At 37.8% G+C, this 21,479-nt stretch overlaps 1 protein-coding gene across 2 annotated transcripts in view; it reads right to left on the bottom strand.

Moving 5' to 3' along the window:
• The window catches only part of LOC117041261 (teneurin-2), a 479,562-nt gene that overhangs the window by 264,713 nt on the left and 193,370 nt on the right, over positions 1 to 21,479 (bottom strand). For both annotated transcript variants that reach the window (XM_033139834.1, XM_033139833.1), the window contains exons 3-4: positions 17,111 to 17,167; positions 16,384 to 16,593 (exon numbers count right to left, since the gene is read on the bottom strand). In XM_033139834.1, the coding sequence (XP_032995725.1) occupies positions 16,384 to 16,593; positions 17,111 to 17,167 (267 nt within the window). The remainder of the gene's footprint in view (positions 1 to 16,383; positions 16,594 to 17,110; positions 17,168 to 21,479) is intronic.

Below are 21,479 nucleotides of genomic sequence, written 5' to 3'. Positions count from 1 at the left end.
ATAAAGCCATCAAATATTTTCCTTACAATGCTGTTTATTTGAAAATATTGCCCCCTTTCTCAAGTCACTCATGGCATCCTTAACTATGATCAGTAGCATTTTAGATGTTTAGCTAACTATTTATCCATATATGCTATTAATATAATTTGACTGTCATAATAACTGTGAAATCATTCGAAAAACCAATCTTAATGAAGCAATTATCAGTTTTAAAATGCAGGTCAAACAGTCTAGGGGGAAAATAAATACCTGGGAGACACCTAGCCTATATAATATACCAAGACCAACCCCCCCCCCCCCGCATGTCAAATTAAAGGCCATAAACCCTGGGGACATACTATGCAGCAATACAGAGTAGAAGGAAGGAAGCTCAGTCTTAGCTACGGGTAGGCAAACTAAGGCCCGGGAGCCGGATCCAGCCCAATTGCCTTCTAAATCCAGTTCGGGAATCTGTGTGTTTTTACATGAGAAGAATGTGTCCTTTTATTTAAAATGCATTTCTGGGTTATTTGTGGGGCATAGGAATTCATTCACCCCCCCCCCCAAAAAAATAGTCCGGCCCCCTGCAAATTCTGAGGGACAGTGGACTGGCCCCCTGCTGAAAAAGTTTCCTGACCCCTGCTCTAAGCAGTGACTTGTGCAGATACCCAACAATGGCAGCTTAATCTTAATCAGGCAATTCTGTTTTGTCTCTGGATTAGGTGTAACTGCATGATGCATTCACACTCAACAGAGGACCCTTCTTATGTTCTGCCAGTCCAGGGAATCCCGTTAAGGGGATCCAGGGTGGAGGTGCTTCTGTCTAGATGCCCAGGTGGGGGCTGATGGGCCATAGCTCCACTCAGGCATAATCTCAGGCATTATAAAATGTAAGAATGAATGGATTTTTATTTAAACAACGTAGTTTTATGAAGCACCTCTTATAATTTTAATTATGTTCCAGTTACAGGTAGGTAGCCGTGTTGGTCTGCCGTAGTCGAAACAAAATAAAAAAATAAAATAATTCCTTCCAGTAGCACCTTAGAGACCAACTAAGTTTGTTCTTGGTATGAGCTTTCGTGTGCATGCTAAAATTATGCTAAATATAATGATGTTGTCCTCATTCACACTGAATATCTTTAAAAGACGTTATACTATTTGGATTTTAAAAGTATCAGTCTCACAGACAGCTTGTGAAAAATATCTGTTACAGAAAGAACACAATAGGAAACCTATTCAGTTGTAAATTAGTATTTTTACAAACATCTGAATGTCCCATGGCCTTAATTTGCTAACTTAAATATCTATGTATGAGAAAAGGAGAAAAGTGAAACTATGCATTTGCTAAGTTTTTGACACTTATTAAAATACAAATATGATTCATCCTCTGTTCTTTCTTTGATTTCAGAAAGCTCAAAATGCAGCTCTGCTTTTTATTTTTCCAAAGGTTTCATTTAATTCCTTGACTTGTTTTCTCCTTCTCTTTCAGTACATATCTGATGACTCTCTGAAACATTTCTGAAAAAGGCATTATCAAATTTTGTTTTCATTCAAAGGACATGATACAGTCTTACTGATTTCAATGAGAGACTCAAAGTTTCATCTAGGTCTTCCACTCAAAATAGTCAGCAAAGACTCAGTTTTGATTAATTTCAATAATAGGCCTTTGGTCTGATCCAGCAAGGCTGTTCTATACATTCATATGTAGATTCTGTAGGTCTATGTGTAGATTTCATTTCTTTTTGAGTCTTCACTCCATCACAAAATTATGTAACATTTCCCTTCGCAAAATTACATACCATTTCCTACCTGTTACTTTGCCAAAAACTCTGTCCCACACTCTGGTCATCTCTTGATTACATTATACCTTTAAAGCACATTTGAAGCACATTTCCCAACTCAAAGAATTCTGGACACTATGGTTTAAGTATTGATGGGATGTGAAACTCTTGTGAGGGGTAAACTGCAATGCCCAGAATTCTTCGAGGGGAGCAATGTGCTTTGAATGTGCTTTAAAGGTATAGAATGTGCAGAGTCTCACCAATCTTGTAGTACCAAATTCCATAGTTTAACTATGCCTGATAAAAATGAATATGCTTTATTTATTTATCTGAAACATTTATACCCTAACAATAGTCTGAGGCATCTAACAACACTTCTGTTAAAACAATTTAAATCATAAAAAATAAATTAATGGCACTTAAGCAGCATAAAACAGTAAACTATAACCATCTACAAAAAAGGCAGCAGAAAACAGAATACTGAGCACAACTTGTACCTCTTTAAGGTAGTATAAAACCATCCATAGCAGAGCAAAGCCTCACCCCGCTACAGTATTACTATTCAGAATATTTTCTCCACCAAACAGAAATATGCAAAGCATGCACATACGGTACTTTGGCTACTAGATTAAACAAAGCTGTAGTTCTAAAGTTGTCTAACCACACCAATGCCATGACACCTCAATTCCAGTATCCTCCTCCTTTTCTTGCCCAGTCACAAGCATCCTCTCCAATATACATACTATGTGATGTTTGCCTCTTGTCTGTCAGGAACCAAAGAGGGAGATCCTTTCGCTTCTCTGGTCCTCATGAAGGGCAAATGCTAAACATCCATTTCCTCTGAAGGGCAGACATTCCACACCTCTCTTTTCTGCCTTTTTATGTGACATTCTTTGTCTTTCCCCAGTTATCATCCTTATCTCACTCTTTCCCTTATGTTAATTGTTTTTCCATTCATGAACCCTTAAAGGAGAATTAAAGGTGACCTGCTAATAGTTCTATACCCTTCATGAATTTGAATTTCATGTGTCCATATTTTGGAGAGCTAACATTGTGGTAATTGATTTAAGGAAATGTATCTTAGCCTATTCTCACTCACAAAAAGAGTGTGTATGGGTGCCTGGGTGCATGCTTTTAGCTACACAATCTCAGCCAGCTATTAAAACCAAATATAGCCAAAGAGCTTTCAAAGTTTCAAGAGGATAGGGGCAAGACAAACTTCTTAAACCAGAGCCTGCAATAAACCCAGATCCCAACTTTGCAGCCACATACACCTGGACAACACTATTACTGGCCCCCCAAACATCAAACATACCATCTCAGGACTATTTAATTGCTCATCTTCTAACATTGTGTATGCCATCAAATGCCAACAGTGCCCTTCAGCTCTCTATATTGGACAAACAGGCCAAACCCTATGCCAAAGGATAAATGGACATAAATCTGATATCAGGAATCACAAGACAGAGAAACCAGTAGGAGAACACTTCAGTCTCCCAGGACATTCTATACAAGATCTCAAAGTAGCTGTCTTACTACAAAGGAATTTCAGAAATAGACTGGAAAGAGAAGTTGCTGAATTGCAACTAATTACCAAACTTAAAACCATGGAGAGACCTGGTCTGAACAAAGACATTGGATTCTTATCTCATTATACATGACAAAGCTATCTTTAGTCATCTCACCCCTTGCTTTTTCCTGTAAGACCAATTGCAGTCGATAGCAGTCATCAACAGGTTTTCCACACCTATCAGCCTATCACCCATTCCCACTACCCTTCTGAGTAATACCCCTCCCCACTCTCTCACTATATACAAGGGTCTGGTGACTTCTGTTTCAGTGTATCTGAAGAGGTGTGCATGCACACGAAAGCTCATACCATGAACAAACTTAGTTGATCTCTAAGGTGCTACTGGAAGGAATTTTTTATTTTATTTTTTCTCAGAAGAGAGTTCTGGACCTTTAAAAGAAGATCCCTTCTCTGTTTTCAGATATGGACTTCAGGAATAACTGGAGAACATAAGAGGACCTCACAACCTTATTGCATGGAACACAGTCCTTCAGATATCTTCAGTCTACACCATAAAGGTCTTTAAAGGTAACCACCAATTTGTTAGTAAATGATAATTCCCGGAAGCCAAGGTACACGTTTGGGGCCAGTACTCACTCTTTGGTGAGACAACTCCAGGAGAGATTTAAAGTCACAAAATGTGCAGCAAAGTGTGGAAATATAGGTGGCTAGAATCCTTTAAATATGTCCTTCCAGCTGAGTCCCAAAATTTCCCTCTTCCCCCACCATATGAAAAGGCCACACTTTTGGTAAGTATAAAATATTGGTTTACTTACCAGCTCTTCAAATGTCTGATTCATGTTCTTTTTCCAAAGTTGCAAGGCAGTAAACCTTAGCTTGGTTACAAAGTGGTAAAAGCCCCTAGATTACTGGTATGGGAACTCCAGAGTGGCTTGTGAGACTCATGCAGCTGAGCTGCAACAATTAGCTCAAACATTTTCACATGCTGAATTTATCAGGGGTGGGGAGGGGATAATAGGCTTGATTACTAATTTCCTTCCAAGGTAGGGGAAGTGTCATAGCTAAGCCTGGCAGGGCAGCTTACTCTATCCCTTTCATGCATTAATTAGACTTAAGCATGTTAGTTATATGAGTGTAGTTATCCCACACATTTGGACCCAGAAGCAAGTCAGAAGCTACTTTATAGGCAAACAACTATCTTACAGGCAAATGCACACAGCAACACAAACACTGAACCTCATGGATGTTCCAAAGGTAGAAAAAGAAATATATTATACAATGGGTACCTCCCTCCTTAAAATATGTTTTTAGATGCAGCAACACTCGTGTGTGTGTGTGTGTGTGTGTGTGTGTGTTTGAGAATGAGTAACTGATTCAATCATTGCAATATCATGTTCTGATCAGCATGATGGGGTGAGCTCCCGTTGCTCGGTCCCAGCTCCTGCTAACTTAGCAGTTCTAAAGCACGCCAAAAAGTGCAAGTAGATAAATAGGTACCGCTCTGGCGGGAAGGGAAACGGTGTTTCTGTGCGCTGCTCTGGTTTTGCCAGAAGCAGCTTAGTCATGCTAGCCACATGACCCGGAAGCTGTCCGCCGGCTCCCTCGGCCAATAAAGCGAGATAAGCGCCGCAACCCCAGAGACATCCGCAACTGGACCTAACGGTCAGGAGTTCCTTTACCTTTAGGTTATTGCATACAACTCAAGGCTGAAATCTGGTTCACATAAAATCCAAAACATCCAGTTTACTGGAGGAAACCCCACAGAAATATAAGCTCCATGTAGAAAATATTCAACCTGGAATTGGGTTGGTGGGTGTAACACAGTGAAACCACACTACCAGCTCAGATTTTTCTCACCACCAGTTTCACAATATCATTACATAGCTTTGCTTATGATGCAGCGGCAGAGGGAAATGTGTACACCAGCTGCCACCTTCACCTCCTTTTTGCCTCCATTTAATCCTCATGAAAAATTGCCAAAATGTACCCCAATTTTACTGCCTGCAAATGGGATCGTGAAATTGGGGGCCCATTTTGACTCTACCATTCAAAGCATCTTAAAACATACTATTTGTATATCTTTACTTTGAAACAAGAAGCCTTAAAAATAACATACAAAGTTGTAATTTTGCACACAGAGACAACCCCAGGCATTCAGAATACTTAATAGTCTGCACATCATTTCCTTGAAATGGAACACATGAAGTGTATTCCAAAATGGGCAATATATTTCCAGACTTCTAGAACTTTAAATTTGGTCCAAGGTAACCTAGTTATTACAAAAATCTTAAAACCAAACTTTTGGTCATTGAATGGTCAAAATCTGAGACATGAAGTTCACTTCATAATAGAGCCAAGCACAGCTTCACAAGTCACACATGGACAGAATCCTGTTCCATGGGGCTTCCATTGTATCGTCCCACCCTTGAATTGGGTTCATATTGGGGGAAAATAGACTCCCAGTAGCAGCCAGAAATGTATCTAAACTTGCAGGACGCAAGCTTTATTAACTTTACAGAAAATGAGCAGGTATTTTTGTTATTGGCTATACCTTTATACACAAAAGCAGAATATTAGTTTGAAGGTCCTTTATCACAGCACCTTATATTTTCCATAGTCCTGAACATTTCTCTCACTTAAGTCTTTGGTGTGTTAATGCAGGTAGGTTTTCTTCCTTCCTGTGATAAATGAACGAATACAACTATCAAACTACTAAAATAAAAACCTAAGACTTATAACACTTGTTCCAGAGTTGAAACAAAGACGCTTATGGCAAAATGTGACTAAATCCCAAGAGATCATCTCACTGAGGCCTAAAGGGCTTTGAACTCTAAGTGAAATCATAGAATCATAGATGTCTGAGCAAGGCACGTCTGATGGAGAGGCAGTGATCATTACAAAAGACGGAAATCTATGGCAATCTTCACTTACATTCTAAGAGCAGGGGATTGTTTCAGAACAGCCCTTTAGAATTTCTAAGGATCAGGCTTGAAATTAATATGAAAACCAATCAATTATGCATTAAAATGTTTGAAGAAAACTGAAAGCTAAGTCAGCTTACACTGCAGACTGAAAGAGCCAAGTAAAGAAATAGGTAAATCCATGGAAATCAAATGTGTGCATGTGTATGTATTTCTCTGTCTCTGTATTTTTGCGGATCCTTCCTAAGCACTTGTCTAAGCTAAGTACCATAAATTGCATGCCACAGCATAAATGCAAACAAGTTAGGGCTTTAAAGCTTAATTCCATTAGGTCCAGTCGTGGATGACTCTGGGGTTGCGGCGCTCATCATGCATTACTGGCCGAGGGAGCCGCCATACAGCTTCCGGGTCATGTGGCCAGCATGACTAAGCCACTTCTGGCAAACCAGAGCAGCGCACCGAAACGCTGTTTACCTTCCCACCGGGGCAGTATCTATTTATCTACTTGCACTCTGACGTGCTTTCGAACTGCTAGGTTGGCAGGAGCAGGGACCGAGCAACAGGAGCTCACCCTGTCGCGGGGATTCAAACCGCTGACCTTACGATCGGCATTATACGTGATTTCACGCAAGTACACAATGACCTGGAAGACAACCCCCACACAAACCTGAGAGTCGCCTGTAAAGGATTTCTAGGAAATGAGGAAGCCTGCCTGTTCCCACCTGTCAGTGTTTTCTGGGCAGCAAGCAATAGAAATACAAAGTACTCTGTTTGCCTCACCTCTTTAAAGCACTTTTGCTTCTGTCTTATCTTATGGGCAGAAATTCAATAGGTTAAACCTATTTGAAGTACAATTATGAGAAACAACTCACCATAACTCTCTGTACTCTCTCTAAATTTTTGTTACGCCATGTCCTCCTTGGCAGACATGTTGTGTTATGCCATTTTGTGACTGCACTCTCTCAAAATTCAAAATGTGTCCTCAAGTTCAAAAGGTTACCAACCCCTGCCACAAGCAATGGCATGCACTTATGTTCTCTTGAAAATGAACCGAATTGTTCTGTTCCCTACGTAAAACATGAACAAAATACTTCCAGACATCAGACAAGTGCTCTTGAAACTGTCACAAGGTGATGCCAATTTCATGTCATTTCTGTTTTTTAAACACATAGCTAGAATTAGTGGGTAGTGATGAGTTTTCCATGGTATATTTTTTAGAGAAGTTAATCACCTGTCTCCTCACTTAATCATTATCTTATAGTAGGCCTATTACATGCATATGTCTTCAAATCAGTACAGCATGAGCATACAGTAGGCTAATTCAAACGACCTGCATTACCAACTCTTTCGTTGACATATCAAATTTGAAATTAACTGTTAAAACAGAAACAGCAAAGAAAATAGCTGTCAATACCTTTCCTTTTTTGTGGGAAATTTCCTTATTATAGCATTGGGAAACAGCAGAGAGGGTTGGCAGCTATGTATATAGCAGTGGGGAACAGGAGGGAGGGTTGACAGCTCTGGAAAAGAATCTTGCAGCACCTTAATGTTATGCCTAAATTTTAATAGATTACAGTTTATTCCACAGTAAACTGGCTAGTTTTTAAGGTGCCACAAAAGTTATTTTTGCAGCAACAGACTAATACTCATAAAATTTCTAAAACACATAATCGGGGGGGGGGGCACCTTGTCCCTGCTGCCTTAATCTGTACCATAAAGGGAAAAAATGAACTTTGCACTGTCAATGCAATAGTGATTTCAAAACACTAAATTCAGTTATAGTAAGCGTAAGTACTCAAATGGAACATTTTAATCGTTTTAACAGCACACAATAATTGCATGTGACCCTGTGATTTTTTTCTACATAGCTGGGAGTCAAGCTTTGCCTTGTCAATTAGAAAAAACCCTGATATTCTCTCAAAATAAAGTAGAAATGGAAAGAGCAAGAAAGCACACTGTCATTTTATAATGGACATGGGCTACAAACAATGCAAATCTAACTGACTGACAGTGTCATTGGCTCATTTACAATAGGATATTGAGATGTGTTTGAAAAGGAACCAGGATCTGGCCCAACTGGAAAAGATTCCCTACCCTTTCACAAAAAGATCTGCAAAGTCAATATGAAGCTATGATGACCATGGCATTTTTGTTAATCCCTACAGCTGAGCCCAGGCATGTGGTGCAGTTGACATCTTATTCAATCTCCACACACCCAAAGGCATTCACTTGAACTGTACCAGGGTGACCTGTATTACAGTTTGTCTTCTTTATGCATCATCTGTGTGGCCTTGTCTTCATGATACATTTCCAAAAGCAAGAATAAACCATAGTTTTCCAGTTTGGATGTAAGAGCAGAATATGATTTGCCAAAAACTAGTAGCTACCGTAATTACTCTGGGAGCACAATGAAAGGATTGTTTTTATTTTATTAAAAAATCATGACTTGCATGGCTCTGGGAAGTCTATGCTGTAACATACAAGTACTCCTCTGACCAAATATAAATCAAAATAATGGTTTAAGAAAAACCTGAATCATGCAAGGGGAAAAAAGTAATGTCATTGGGCTTTTGCACCTCAACCTAATAATGACTTAATTCTACATTTTGGGCATACCTGGCTTTTCTTTTCTTCCTTTGGACAAATTCTTCATGTTGGCAGTACTTCAGGATCTATGACTTTCCATGAGCTGTGCATCCATCTGGATGGCAGCAGGGGGTCTGTGATGGTAAAGGTCCGGAACTCTTAAGCCAAAATATATTTCCAGGGATTTCATATATTTTTATTTTTTAAAAAGAATTGACCAGCTCACTCTGGTTTGAAAAGTGCCAGGGGATCTTTAATGCCCTTACTACTGAGCCCACTTTAACACAGAAGAGAAGTTCCTCTAGCGATCTAGCAGCTACAGAAGTCAAGCTGGGATGGATACGCATGCCTAGGTTTCTTATCTACAGCTTAAACCAATGTCCTTCTGGCAAAGAGATGAAGGCGCTACCTACTGAGCTGCCCAAACCCTTTTATTTAGTCTGTTAAAATAACTCAAAGTCAATGTGTGTTTTTTATTGCGCATAAGAAAAGAAAAGCTAAGGATTCAAGATTTATGTTGTTGCAGATGTATTTTCTACCATGTAAGCTGAAAAATACACAATCCATTTTTTCCCATTTAGTAAGGGGTGATACTCAGCCATCTGCAGGAGACTCCATTCTGTATCTGTGGGATTCCATTTTTAATGATTTGTCATAGGGCTTTAAATTATACTGCTAGAAAATAGAGATACCCATTTCTGTAAACCCAGATTGCAGAAGGTCATAAAACAGAATGTTTTAAGCTCTCTTAGAAGAGTGTATGGGAACCACCAAGAGGGATGAAATAAGAACAAAACACAACAAAATAAGGCTCCTTTAGGGCAGTGTTAGTACTGTTAATTTTAAGATTATATACGGTAACTTTATACAATGTACTGTTCATAATACACCACTTTGGAAATAATTCAATACTGCTTGCTCCTTCACAATAATTTGTTTTATTTGTAATTCATTAGAACTCACATTCATTTCTATATTATACACATAATGGCCATGTTTATAACCATAGTTAATTTTACTGGCATTACCACAGTTACTGTGAATGTAGAGACCACTCCTTCTTCATGCCTCCTCCAAGAAATCACTTAGTGCTATAACTGCAGGTCATGGTCTATTGCACTCATATAAAGTATGATTGGGGATCCAAGAACAAACCACAATCCCCACTTCAAAAAGAAACTAAGCCAGAGATTTTATCGTGCTCCTCCTTCACTCTTCCCTTAACATGAAAAGCAATCTGTGCCTTCATGGTAAACCATTAGTGTGGTTTACCATGATAGGCAAATGCAGATAGTATTAATATGAATCAGATGACTGAATATAATTCAAACCAATGTAATGTTTTTTTTTGTGAATAAAACTATAGGGCTTTAGTGCAAGGCTGGTATTTGCTAAGGTGTAGCAATCAAAATCAAGGTAACAACAAAAGAGTAAGAACTGCTCGACAGTGGAACTGTCTCCCTTGGGAGGTGGTGGACTCTCTTTCCCTGGAGGTGCTTAAGCAGAAGTTGGATGGCCATCTGCCATATATGCTTTCGTTGAGATTCCTGTATTACAGGGGGTTGGACTAGATGACCCTTGGGTCCCTTCTAACTCTACAATTCTATTATTTTTATCTTTCATCAGTATTATTTGCAACTCAAAGAGAGTCCTTGCTGCAAGCATGAAGAACATCCTTTTAATTTGTAACTCAACATATAGAGAGATTCTAGATTTGGGCATCAGTATCTATTCATATTTTGTCCAAAACTACAACTACCAGAATAATGTAATTGCAATAACATGTACAGATGCACCGTTGCATTTAATGCAGTTGGACTACACACAAAAATTATGAATGAAATGAAAAAAAATGTATTTAAAATCCATGTATTTTAACTGCATAAAATTGCAATTGAGGACCAAACTATATGTTATCTTAACTGCATGGTGAGCAATATAGTCCAGACACACACACACACACACACACACACTGGCCACCAGAGCATAAGTTTCATCAGGACTACACACACCAGGAATAAAATATAACCCATCCCTCCCCTCCCCAGTCAAAAATTCCCATCAAAAATCACTTCATCTGCTATGCTGCAATTAGACTGAAACCAAGGAATAATGAGAAATTCTGCATATTATTAATCTCTACATATTTTTAATTATATTTTTTTCTGGAATTTTTAAGAAATACTTTCCAGTAAGTTGGCATTGTATTTGAAGAAAGTGCATTTTTCTATTTAACTTTAATGCTAGTTTTGAGCAATTAAACGTCATTCTGCAGTAAAAAGGTTGAATTCATTTGCTGTGTGGTTATGCTAGTTATGATTGATGTCACTTCTGCAAATGATAAACCAATCACCTCAATGATGTAATGTCATTTTAAGAGTGCTAGAATCTAATTTCTCTCAAACTGTAAGCTCTGATGAGTTCTAATAAAGATTTATTGTAGATTAAAGACCTTCATAATATCAACAATGGATTGCTCATTTGATGAGAGATTTGATTATGTATTTCTTTTAAGCATAGGAATTTTCCACGTATATGAAGAATGTTTAGCAGGAAAGGCACAGAGCAGTATAATCAGATGACTATCTGCTCATCTTTGGAAAGACTCAAAATAAACAGATCTAGGAATTAGTATCTAATTGTGAGGATTGACATAAACGTAAGTATACATTTAAGTCAAGTACCATAAATCATTTGTCTAAGTGATACTTTATTAAAGGCAACACAATGAACTTAGTACACTAGTTCAAACTCACACAATTATTTTAAACCTGCACCCAACAGCGTCTCTATTCGTTAAATCAGGACAAAAAACAGTAAACATGCTAGATCTCACCTAACAACCTTGAATTTCAAAATCTAAGAATTCTCATCTACAAGAAGTACTAGATACATATTTCTCCTGCACCCCTCTTCATAATAATAATGAATCTTGGCTCTAGAATTTTTAAGGGTGGAAATAAATGGGCTAACAGTTTGTTAATTTACAGCAGCATGAACTATTTTGATACTTTGAAAATCACCCTGCAAACTGCATGCATTCTTACTAATTTACTCAGGCACAATTACTGCAGTGCTCTTCTACATCTTGAAAGAAAGAAAGAAAGAAAGATGACCTAATACTACAAATACATTAAATCATCCAAGCTACATCTACAGGTTCCAGACTGCTACTGGATCTGAAAAGTCACAATCTAACGCCACTTAAAAAGTAGGTATTTATCCTGCAGTGCTACACACATCAGGAAAATTTAGCTGAAACGTAAACGTTGCATATTTGCATTCAGGACTGATTATTGTTGAATTACCTGATTATCCTACTTTTAAAATGAGAAATACATAACCAGAGCGTATGACCTATTTCATGCTCCATTCTAAAAAGGAAGGAAGTGTGAAAGTAAAAATGCCAGAAGAAACACAAAGCAGCATGGCACTTTTAATGATTTTTGAAATACTTTAAAGGTTTGGTTGCAAGATGTGCTATAATACCAGCAGGTGAATGAGCAAAGTGAATTCAGACCCCCTTCAAACAGACTGGCTTAAACGTTAATCTCATCAAGGAGAAAGGTGGGATATAAATAAATGTTTAATAATAATAATAATAATAATAATAATAATAAATAATGGGACTTCCGGCTGGGCGCCATTGAGATTGGTTGGGGGAATCTCGCTCCGAGATACCCCAACACAGTAAGGGGGAGGGGAACCCGCAACTGCGCTGTGGACCCCGAAAAAACCCCAGGAAGAGCATCCTGGGGGCATGGAGATCCGGCGGGAGCTTGGAACATCACCCCTGCTCCCCGGTAAGCCCTAATAATAATAATAATAAGAAGAAGAAGAAGAAGAAGAAGAAGAAGAAGAAGAAAAAAGAGTTTGGATTTGATATCCCGCTTTTCACTACCCGAAGGAGTCTCAAAGCGGCTAACATTCTCCTTTCCCTTCCTCCCCCACAACAAACACTCTGTGAGGTGAGTGGGGCTGAGAGACTTCAGAGAAGTGTGACTAGCCCAAGGTCACCCAGCAGCTGCATGTGGAGGAGCGTAGACACGAACCCGGTTCCCCAGATTACGAGTCTACCACTCTTAACCACTACACCACACTGGCTCCACACTGGCGAGCCGAGAGTGAGCGGGGAGAGATGGAACTCTGTGGATCCAGCGGCTACCCTTGCTGTCAGAAGCTGCAACTGCCGATTCTTGCTGGAGCGCTCAATTCCTCAATTAAATTTGGACTGCATTGGATTCCCTGGAATCGTGAGTAAAAGGCTAATTGGAACTAATTCGGAAAAGGAAGAGATTTAAAATAACGGAGGTCGATCCCTTGCCGTTGAAGCAGAAAGAGCAGTGTAACAGTGTATCCAAGGCAATTGTCAATGTATCAGTAACAAAAGGAAAACTTCTGTAACTTTTTTCAGTTAATTTTGGATTTATTTTGAGTAAAATTGAATTGGAAAAAAGAATTATCCTTTCTTCCGGAGGTCTTGAAAGGTTTAGCAGGGAACAAAGAAATATGGCGGCTGGATGCGCAGCATAAAGGAGTTGTTTTTTGACCTTGAATATGACAAAGGAAAAATGGTATTCTGCCTTTCATAGAAAAACTTTGGAACTTTTACAACAGATGGAACAGGCCATAAGAGACTGGAATTTGGCTTTGCAGAACTGTGGAGGGAACTTAAATACAAAAAGGATGGAATTGATATCACCGGGTCCAGTGGAAATTCAAGAGCAGAAAGTGGAAGAGATTAAACCACCCAATGACGTAGGGCCAAATGTGGCATCAAATGTAAAAGGACTGTCTTGCATGGAGGAAGATTCAGAGGATGGAACATATAATGATTTGCATCTTGAAAATTCTTCATTGCAGAAGAAGAGAAGAGAGGTGCAACCAGTTTGGAGGGCACCTTAGTATGATAAGGAAAGACGGATCGCATGGCGAAACAAGAAAAGAGAAGGGAAGATGGTTTGGACTGGCGGTTGGGTTTGGGAATTTGTGAGGTTTGGAGTTGGTTAAATAGGATATGTTTTTGTTATTTTTCTTGTTATATTGGTTAAGATGTTCGGATTTGGATACTGGAGTGAATTGGAATATGTTAAGAATTTTTAGCTAATAATTTCAAGACCGGAGGGAGGGAAGGGTGTAAAAAAAAGAATAAATTTATATGTATAAATTTAGTTTGATAATAAAAATTGTTAGGATTTAAGAAAGGTTCAGAAGCACTTAGGAGCCGAGGTTTGGTAAAGAATATAAGGAGTAAAGCTCGATATCAGATGATTTTATGCAAAAGGATAAGCGGAAAAGTTAGAATAGTTGTGTACAATAGATTTGATTATGAATTTGGAAAACTGTAAAGAGGATAGATAATGAATTCAATAGGGGGGATTCGGGAAGTCAATCGATAATGAAATTAAGGAAAGGATGAATGTTTTGGCCCAGGGAATTGGGCCAGACCTAAACAATGATTCTTGTATGTTAAACATGTTAAATTTTAAATGCTTAAAGTTTTTTCCCTGTGAGAGAGGGGAGTAAAAATTTGCTCCCCCCAGTGAGAGGGGAGCAAGGAGGAATTTTTTTTAACAACTATGTAAAGTGCTTAAAATGGTCAAAATTAATAAAAAATTGAATAATAATAATAATAATGCTTAAACCTTTTTTTAAAAAAAAAATCCTTCCAGTAGCACCTTAGAGACCAACTAAGTTTGTTATTAGTATGAGCTTTCGTATGCATGCACAATACCAATAACAAACTTAGTTGGTCTCTAAGGTGCTACTGGAAGGATTTTTTTTTTAATTGTTTCGACTACGGCAGACCAACACAGCTACCTACCTGTAACTAATGTTTAAACCTATTTTGCTATTTGTTTGTTAATTTATGGACTGTGTACTATCCACTAATTTTGAAGTGGTTTATAATAAAATCAAAATACATAAATACACAAGCAACATGATTTCAGATCATTAATTTGGATGCAGTAAATGCTAAATATATAATATCCATATCTATATAACTAAAATTGGAGAATACAACTACTAGACAATATTATACAAATTTCTTATCACAACACCTCAAATGGTGAAACTTTAAACTTCCATGTAAGCATGCTTAGAATAACAATTTAAGGTGACAACTTTTCTTTATCATGAATGGTGGCTATCTTTTTTCATTAACAAAATATTGACGCTTTTTCATAATACAGCACCATAAAAAAACATACTAATCTAAATGAAAACAAAAACAAAAAAAGAGAAAAGAAAATGCAAAGTCCTCTCTCAAAGGTAGATCTTAACCCTTCTCTCACACAGAAAGGGGTGGACCTTCCCAGCTCACACTTGCAAGCTTCCCTTTGTTCTCCCACACATCCCTGTCTCTCACACGGGGTCCTTCACCAACCATGAATGGTGGACATCTTAAGAGAATTGTGATCTCTTATGCTTCCTTCTCAAGAGAAATGACAGCAGATTCCACCTCAAGTTAATTCCTCTAGTTTTAAAGCTCATAAATGTTAAGAATACTGTTCACTGTAATGTGTTAAAGCAAAAACTCAAGTAAAACGTTTTATTTTATTTACTAGTTCTGGGTTTACACATCCATTAAGCACTGTGCCATATGAATAGAATATAATAAGCAGACATGTTACACTACTTAAAAATGGTACTATAATAGAAAAATTTGGGATAATAACATTTTTTACTTTTATTTTTAAAAAGGTCAAAGAGTAAAAAAGGTCCACATTTGAAATGGCAGCCTCCAAAGACTTTATACAGAATCTAAAATGATAATGAATACTGTATTAGAATGAGTATTAAAACCAAACTAACCTTTAAATGAAGTGAAGAATCACAGTCTACCAGTCTGTTGATTTAGGTTTCCCAAATTTTGGATGCCTGTGTGTGAAAACCACCTGTACCTGGTTTTTCCAAGTGCTCTACAATGCTTTTACAGCATCTGAACTTTGACTAGTGAAAGGATCTTGTGCAAGCACTGAGTTATGCAAATCAGAACCTACTTTCTCATGTAAAATGGAACCTACTTTCTCATTTAAAAATACAATCTAAATGTTTTATAAGCCAGAAGTCAATATCAAATTGCATCACCATTGCATGAAGACTGGAAAGTTAGGATTAGCTGTTAATACCGATATGAGGATAGTATGAAACATAACAACAGGGCCAGCTTAACATTTTGCATTTTAAAAGACAATGTATTATTCTATAAAAATGCAAAACAGTGAAAACCCTATTGGTTATATTTTCCCTACAAATAAGTACAAATCATACATGAAGATTTCCATCAGTTAATAAGGCACATTAATGGTTTCAGTTTCATATAGGTAACTACTAATTCAAAGGAAACACTCCCAAATAAAACTTACCCAATGAGATATCAAATGAATATTCATCTATCAAGATATAAAACATTAATCTAATAAAGCATTCAAAACCTCCAGTTTTTCACAGTTACAAATATTTGCCCATTTCTCACAATGTTCATGCTTGAGTCACGGTTTTCATTTTCATGACAACTAGAAATTGCTCATTTGAGCTAAGAATTTTATAATCAAATGCCACATGTATAGCGTTTCCTTACCACTGCTGGAAGTCTGCTGTGGCCCTGAGCATGCTCTTAGCAGGTATGAATTTGGGGAGAACTCCTCATCAGGGTTGGTATCCATGATTTGATGGGAAGTATTGCTGTCTAGCAAGGGCATCTGGCAGCTAACTGGTGGTGGATTATGGGAACTGGGCAGCTGAGCGGATGGGAGAAGGCTAGACGAGGATGTAGGTGGAATGGGACGACCTGGGAAAGAGGACAGAGGGATCAAAGTTCAGCAATGAATGTAATGAAAGAAATCACAAACAGTAACACTGAAATTGTTTGTTACCACATATGATTACAGCTGGGGCTGAATCAAAATACCCATTGTCAATTGGTATTGACTCTCCCCTTTGCATCATATTGAAGACGGTATGATCAGCTGTGTTGACAAGGCATTCCAAGAAAGGGGATTGGCCTCTCCTGATAATGTCTTCACAGCATCAGCCTGTATCAGGCTATATGAATCGGTGCTATATGAATGAAAATAAAACCTATTTGTAAAGAGCACTGAACACACACACTTAAAAACCCCTCATCACTAATTTTTTTAATATAAGAAAGTTTTAATGCCAATAATTTGTTTTAGAGGGAATAAGCAGTTTTCTAAACCCACCAATTGATCTAGCATCAGCATTATGTTTGAGGAGATTCACAGATCCACAATCACAGAATAAAAATCCCACTTGGAAGCATTTTGTAAGCCAGTTATTTTCAGTACCTAAAAGAAAACAGCACTCCTCCCTCTGTTGTTTTCTGCTCTGCTGAACCAGGGTTTCTGAATATTGTAAAGAAAAATGATATGAACTGGACTCAGAAAACTTGACTGACACATTCAAGCCCGTTTAAAAAACAAAAGCATTATTCGCAAACAGCTTCATATTGAAGCCTCCATTCACTGAGAGATGGGAGTGAAAGGCAACAGGATTAAAAAAAATATCTCTCATAAGTACCAGTAATGCACTCTTCAGTAAGCCATTGCAGATATTGCTCCATTTTTGTAAATTCAGGCAATAAATTATTTTGACTCCTGCTGCTGCTACAACTACAACTACTACAGCATTACATACAGAATCTACAAAGCATTGCACAATAAAATGAATACAGAAGCAAAAAAACAAAGCCCCTTTTAGTTTCATAACATAAATGAGAAATGCATCATAACTCAGGATCAGCAGCAATGCTAAATAGCTAAGCAGTCCCAGGAAAAGCTCTCTCAAATAGCAACCCAAATTCTAACTAGAGTGCTGGTAACATTCTCTCAAGTCAGTCTCAAAGAAAAACTTTGAGGGATTGTAAAAACCTGCCTAAAACCAGAGGACAGCTTTTGAAATTTCACCCTGTATCAGATCGAGTCTGAGCTGGAAAATAATTCCTGGCTTCCCTTCCCACATCCTTAGGAGCTCTCCCCGTAATCCCCACCCACCCCCAAACAACAATCCCTCTTCCCTTACTCGGCAAGCAGGAGTGGCCTATGTTTTAACATGCAGGGAGGAATGAGTTTTCTCCTACTTCCCTCTTGTTGCCCCTCCCCCCCAGAGCAGAATAGTAATTGAAGTAGCTCTTTGAAGAACACCTCCCATGAATCCCTTCCAACTACTGCCACTCATCATGCTGTGGGACAAAGAAGGAAGGAAGGAATTCTCTTCCTGTGCACCACCATTATGTTTCCTGCCAGCTGTCACTTAATAGGCAAGTAACGGAAATGGGGATGCATTGGATGGGCACTGAAATAAAGGTTATTTGGGAACAGGTATGGCTGGTGGAACACAGGACATTCCTAGCTCAGAAAAATTATCAGAGTTCTCTCCAATTTTGGACGAAGAATTTAGCTTGTTGCCAAATTAACCCAATGTGTCTGGGAGACAGCTTGTCCATGTCTAGTTTTAATTATCCTGCAAGGTGTACAAGATGATGTACAGTGGGTTTTGCTAGTTTCAGAAGGGTTTGTGTAACAACTAATAAGAACCTCCTCTGAGTCTGAAAGGGAAGAAAAATGGATGGAAGGCTGCTCTGTTAACCTTAGAAGATTAAACTATGTGGAAAGATGGTCTTCAATTATGCAGGGCAGAATCTTTAAAACATTGAACATAATACTACACTGGAATTGGGTCCAGAAATAATTTGATAGCCAATGCAAATGAGCAAAAATAAGTGTAACATGTTCTTTGGAGGGTCTGATCTTTCAGGTGTATTATGGCACCATCAAGGAAAGGTAAACTCCCAGGCTTATGTATAATAAAATTAGCTGTCCTTTTTTGTAGACTCAGGTGGCACCTATCCCAGCTCAGCATGTTTATTTTAAATCTGTGTCAGAGTTCCACACATAAGCACATGAATTTTAATTTGACAAAGCAAATTGCATTCCAACATAATCATGATTTTGAAATGGATTAATATGTTGTACACACCAGCACATTCCACCCTACACAACCTACCCAGAGCATAGTCTTCATGGTTACATTCCAGAACACAGAGTGTGCCCTCAGTGAAGTGCTTTCATAGCACAATCTCCAAGACACTTGAGAAAGTCATTCTGTGGGTCTGTTTCCCCTGGAAATTTGTTTAAACACTATCTTACCAGCAGGGTATTTATGTAACTTTGTGGCTGTATATTATTGGCTTTCAAAAAATCTGTATATCCACATAATAATGTATTGAATTGTGGTTGCAAATTGTGCAAACAGGTACCAGAACGAAAATGATGTATAGATTGTACTTTGTTGTTGAAAAGATATGGTTAACAAATTAGAATTATGTTAAGCCAAAACATTCTTTGGTTTAATCAGAATTGTACATCTACCAACTCATATTTCTAACTGCTTCTATCTTCCAGATAGAAATCTATCAATGCACAACAGAGGAAAACATCCTTCTATATGCTCCCTTCTCTATATTATTTTTCCAACTCACCACACCAAGCCACCCATCCAACAGAACTTGGTGCAGGAATACATGTCTTAAGGCCTCAGCATTAAATGCTGACTCAACAGAGTTGCTTGCCTAGGGTCAGGACAATTCTCTGCAATTACAGTTCCTAATGACTGAAGCACCTAAATGCCCAAGCTTCTTTCTTGCTTTAGCACTTCAAACATGAAAGGATAGATGGCAGGAGATTCTTTGCATTGCACATATTCATCATCCTTGTCAGGGAAAAAGAAATTAGAGAAGACCTGCTGCTTGACTGATTTTTGGGAGGAGTAAAAATGGTTTGTGTCTGGTGAGATGGAGAAATTGTTCAGGAGTAGCTTAACCATGTGGAAATGTGACCTCTGTATTGCTGCCAAGGTCAGTGAGGCATACAAAGCTCTGCTGCATATATGAATTAGCTACAAATGTTAGAGAAATAGGATTTTACAGTAGTTATTTTCAACTATGGTTTATACAAGTAGTTTTAATCATGCAGTAAAATATAGAAAGGGTTATCTGAAATCTAAGGCTTGCAGATATCATAAAAATTAACAATATTTATTTATCCAATACTAAAGGCTAATTTATATACTGTGGAGAAATGTAAATCTTAAGCAACATGGACATGGGTTTTTGCCCTCCTCCTCTTTAATTCTCAAAACAGACTATGTGAAATGACAGATTTGAAGAATCACAGATATTTTGCATCACTAAAACAATCAACACTAGAGCAGGCTTCTAAAGCAGGAATTGTACTTTGGAATACCCCATGGTGCATTATCAGTAGGAGAAACTTCCAAGCCACAGCCATAGGGTGGATTGTGCCCCCACCCCCGCAGTGCAAGTTGAAACGCAGAAAGAGGCCTGGCATAAGCACCTGGCATCATCATCAGGTAGATCATCATGGCTGACAATGACATTTTTCCTAACTGCTGTGCACCAAAAGTTCTGTAATTTCACAGCAATATGGCCATTCTCATGAAATCATTGTAGCTTCCACTTCCCCTCCCCCAAACTTCAGGAACACTCTTTTTTGGATGTTGGCCCTAACCACAGCTATTGGTTAATAGCAATTAATCAATTGCAACAGCACCTGACTAAATGTATGCCTGCATTTTAGACAATCTAGTAGGTCATGGTGGGTGTGTAAAAACTGTATGTACATTTAAAAAAGCATTACTGCCTTGGGTGAAATGGAAGCAAAAAAATGCAAGCTTCAAGGTTTGCTACAAAAGCAGCCAATCACTTTTTCAGTACCAATAACTCTTTTTCCTAACCTTATCTAAGAGATGTGTTTACTGGTGATAAGAGGACCAAAGTTGTTGTCATAAACCCATGACATGTATATCCTTGTGAAATATTGCACTGTATGTCAGAGAAAATTAATATACAGATTCAGATTTATTGTGGTTCTCTTTTCAACAAAATGACTCAAGCTTCAAGAATTATATTTGACACACCTTGCATGGGAAAAATATCCTTTATATGATAAATTCTCACACATCCTGGCTGTATTTAAACACCACATGTGAAATATAAGGAAAAACAGGAAGGATTTTCATATTTTGTAATCCACATATGCTCAGCCATATGTGTGTGTTTTCTAGCATGAGCTCAGCTTGACCATATTTAAGAAGTGGTAAAATTCTTTTTAAAAGTGATATGCAGGTCATCGTAATTAAATACAATCTTTTTAAATAAATTGTGCAGCCCTAATCATTTGATATATATGAAACATACTGCACATACTGCAAATGTTGAAAGTACAGAACAGATAATACTCATAATACATCTGTCCATTTCATCATTTTGAATTTTATCTTTAGCACAATTATTGAAGTATTTATTGTTAGCACAATTATTAAAGAATTTATTGTTAGCATGATTAGTAAAGAGTTCTGTAAAATCACAAAGTCTTAAAGTTGTTTCCCAATATTTGTAAATATTTTTCAGTGACGTATTAGTAAATTTTTACAGAACTATGCAAATACCAGAAAGAAACAAAAACAAAACAAAATAAGGTAACTTCTTCAAACACACACATACTTACAGCACATAAGAGAACAGGTACAGGCCATAAACCAATCCTATTTTACCTCAAATTAGTAACTATTATACTATTGTATAATGTGAGACAAGTATCATCATCCAAATTGTAGTCAACCTTATAAATGATATAT

Source organism: Lacerta agilis, chromosome 2 (genome assembly GCF_009819535.1).
Source record: "Lacerta agilis isolate rLacAgi1 chromosome 2, rLacAgi1.pri, whole genome shotgun sequence".
NCBI lineage: Eukaryota > Metazoa > Chordata > Lepidosauria > Squamata > Lacertidae > Lacerta > Lacerta agilis.
This window is presented reverse-complemented; position numbering and strand designations above follow the sequence as displayed.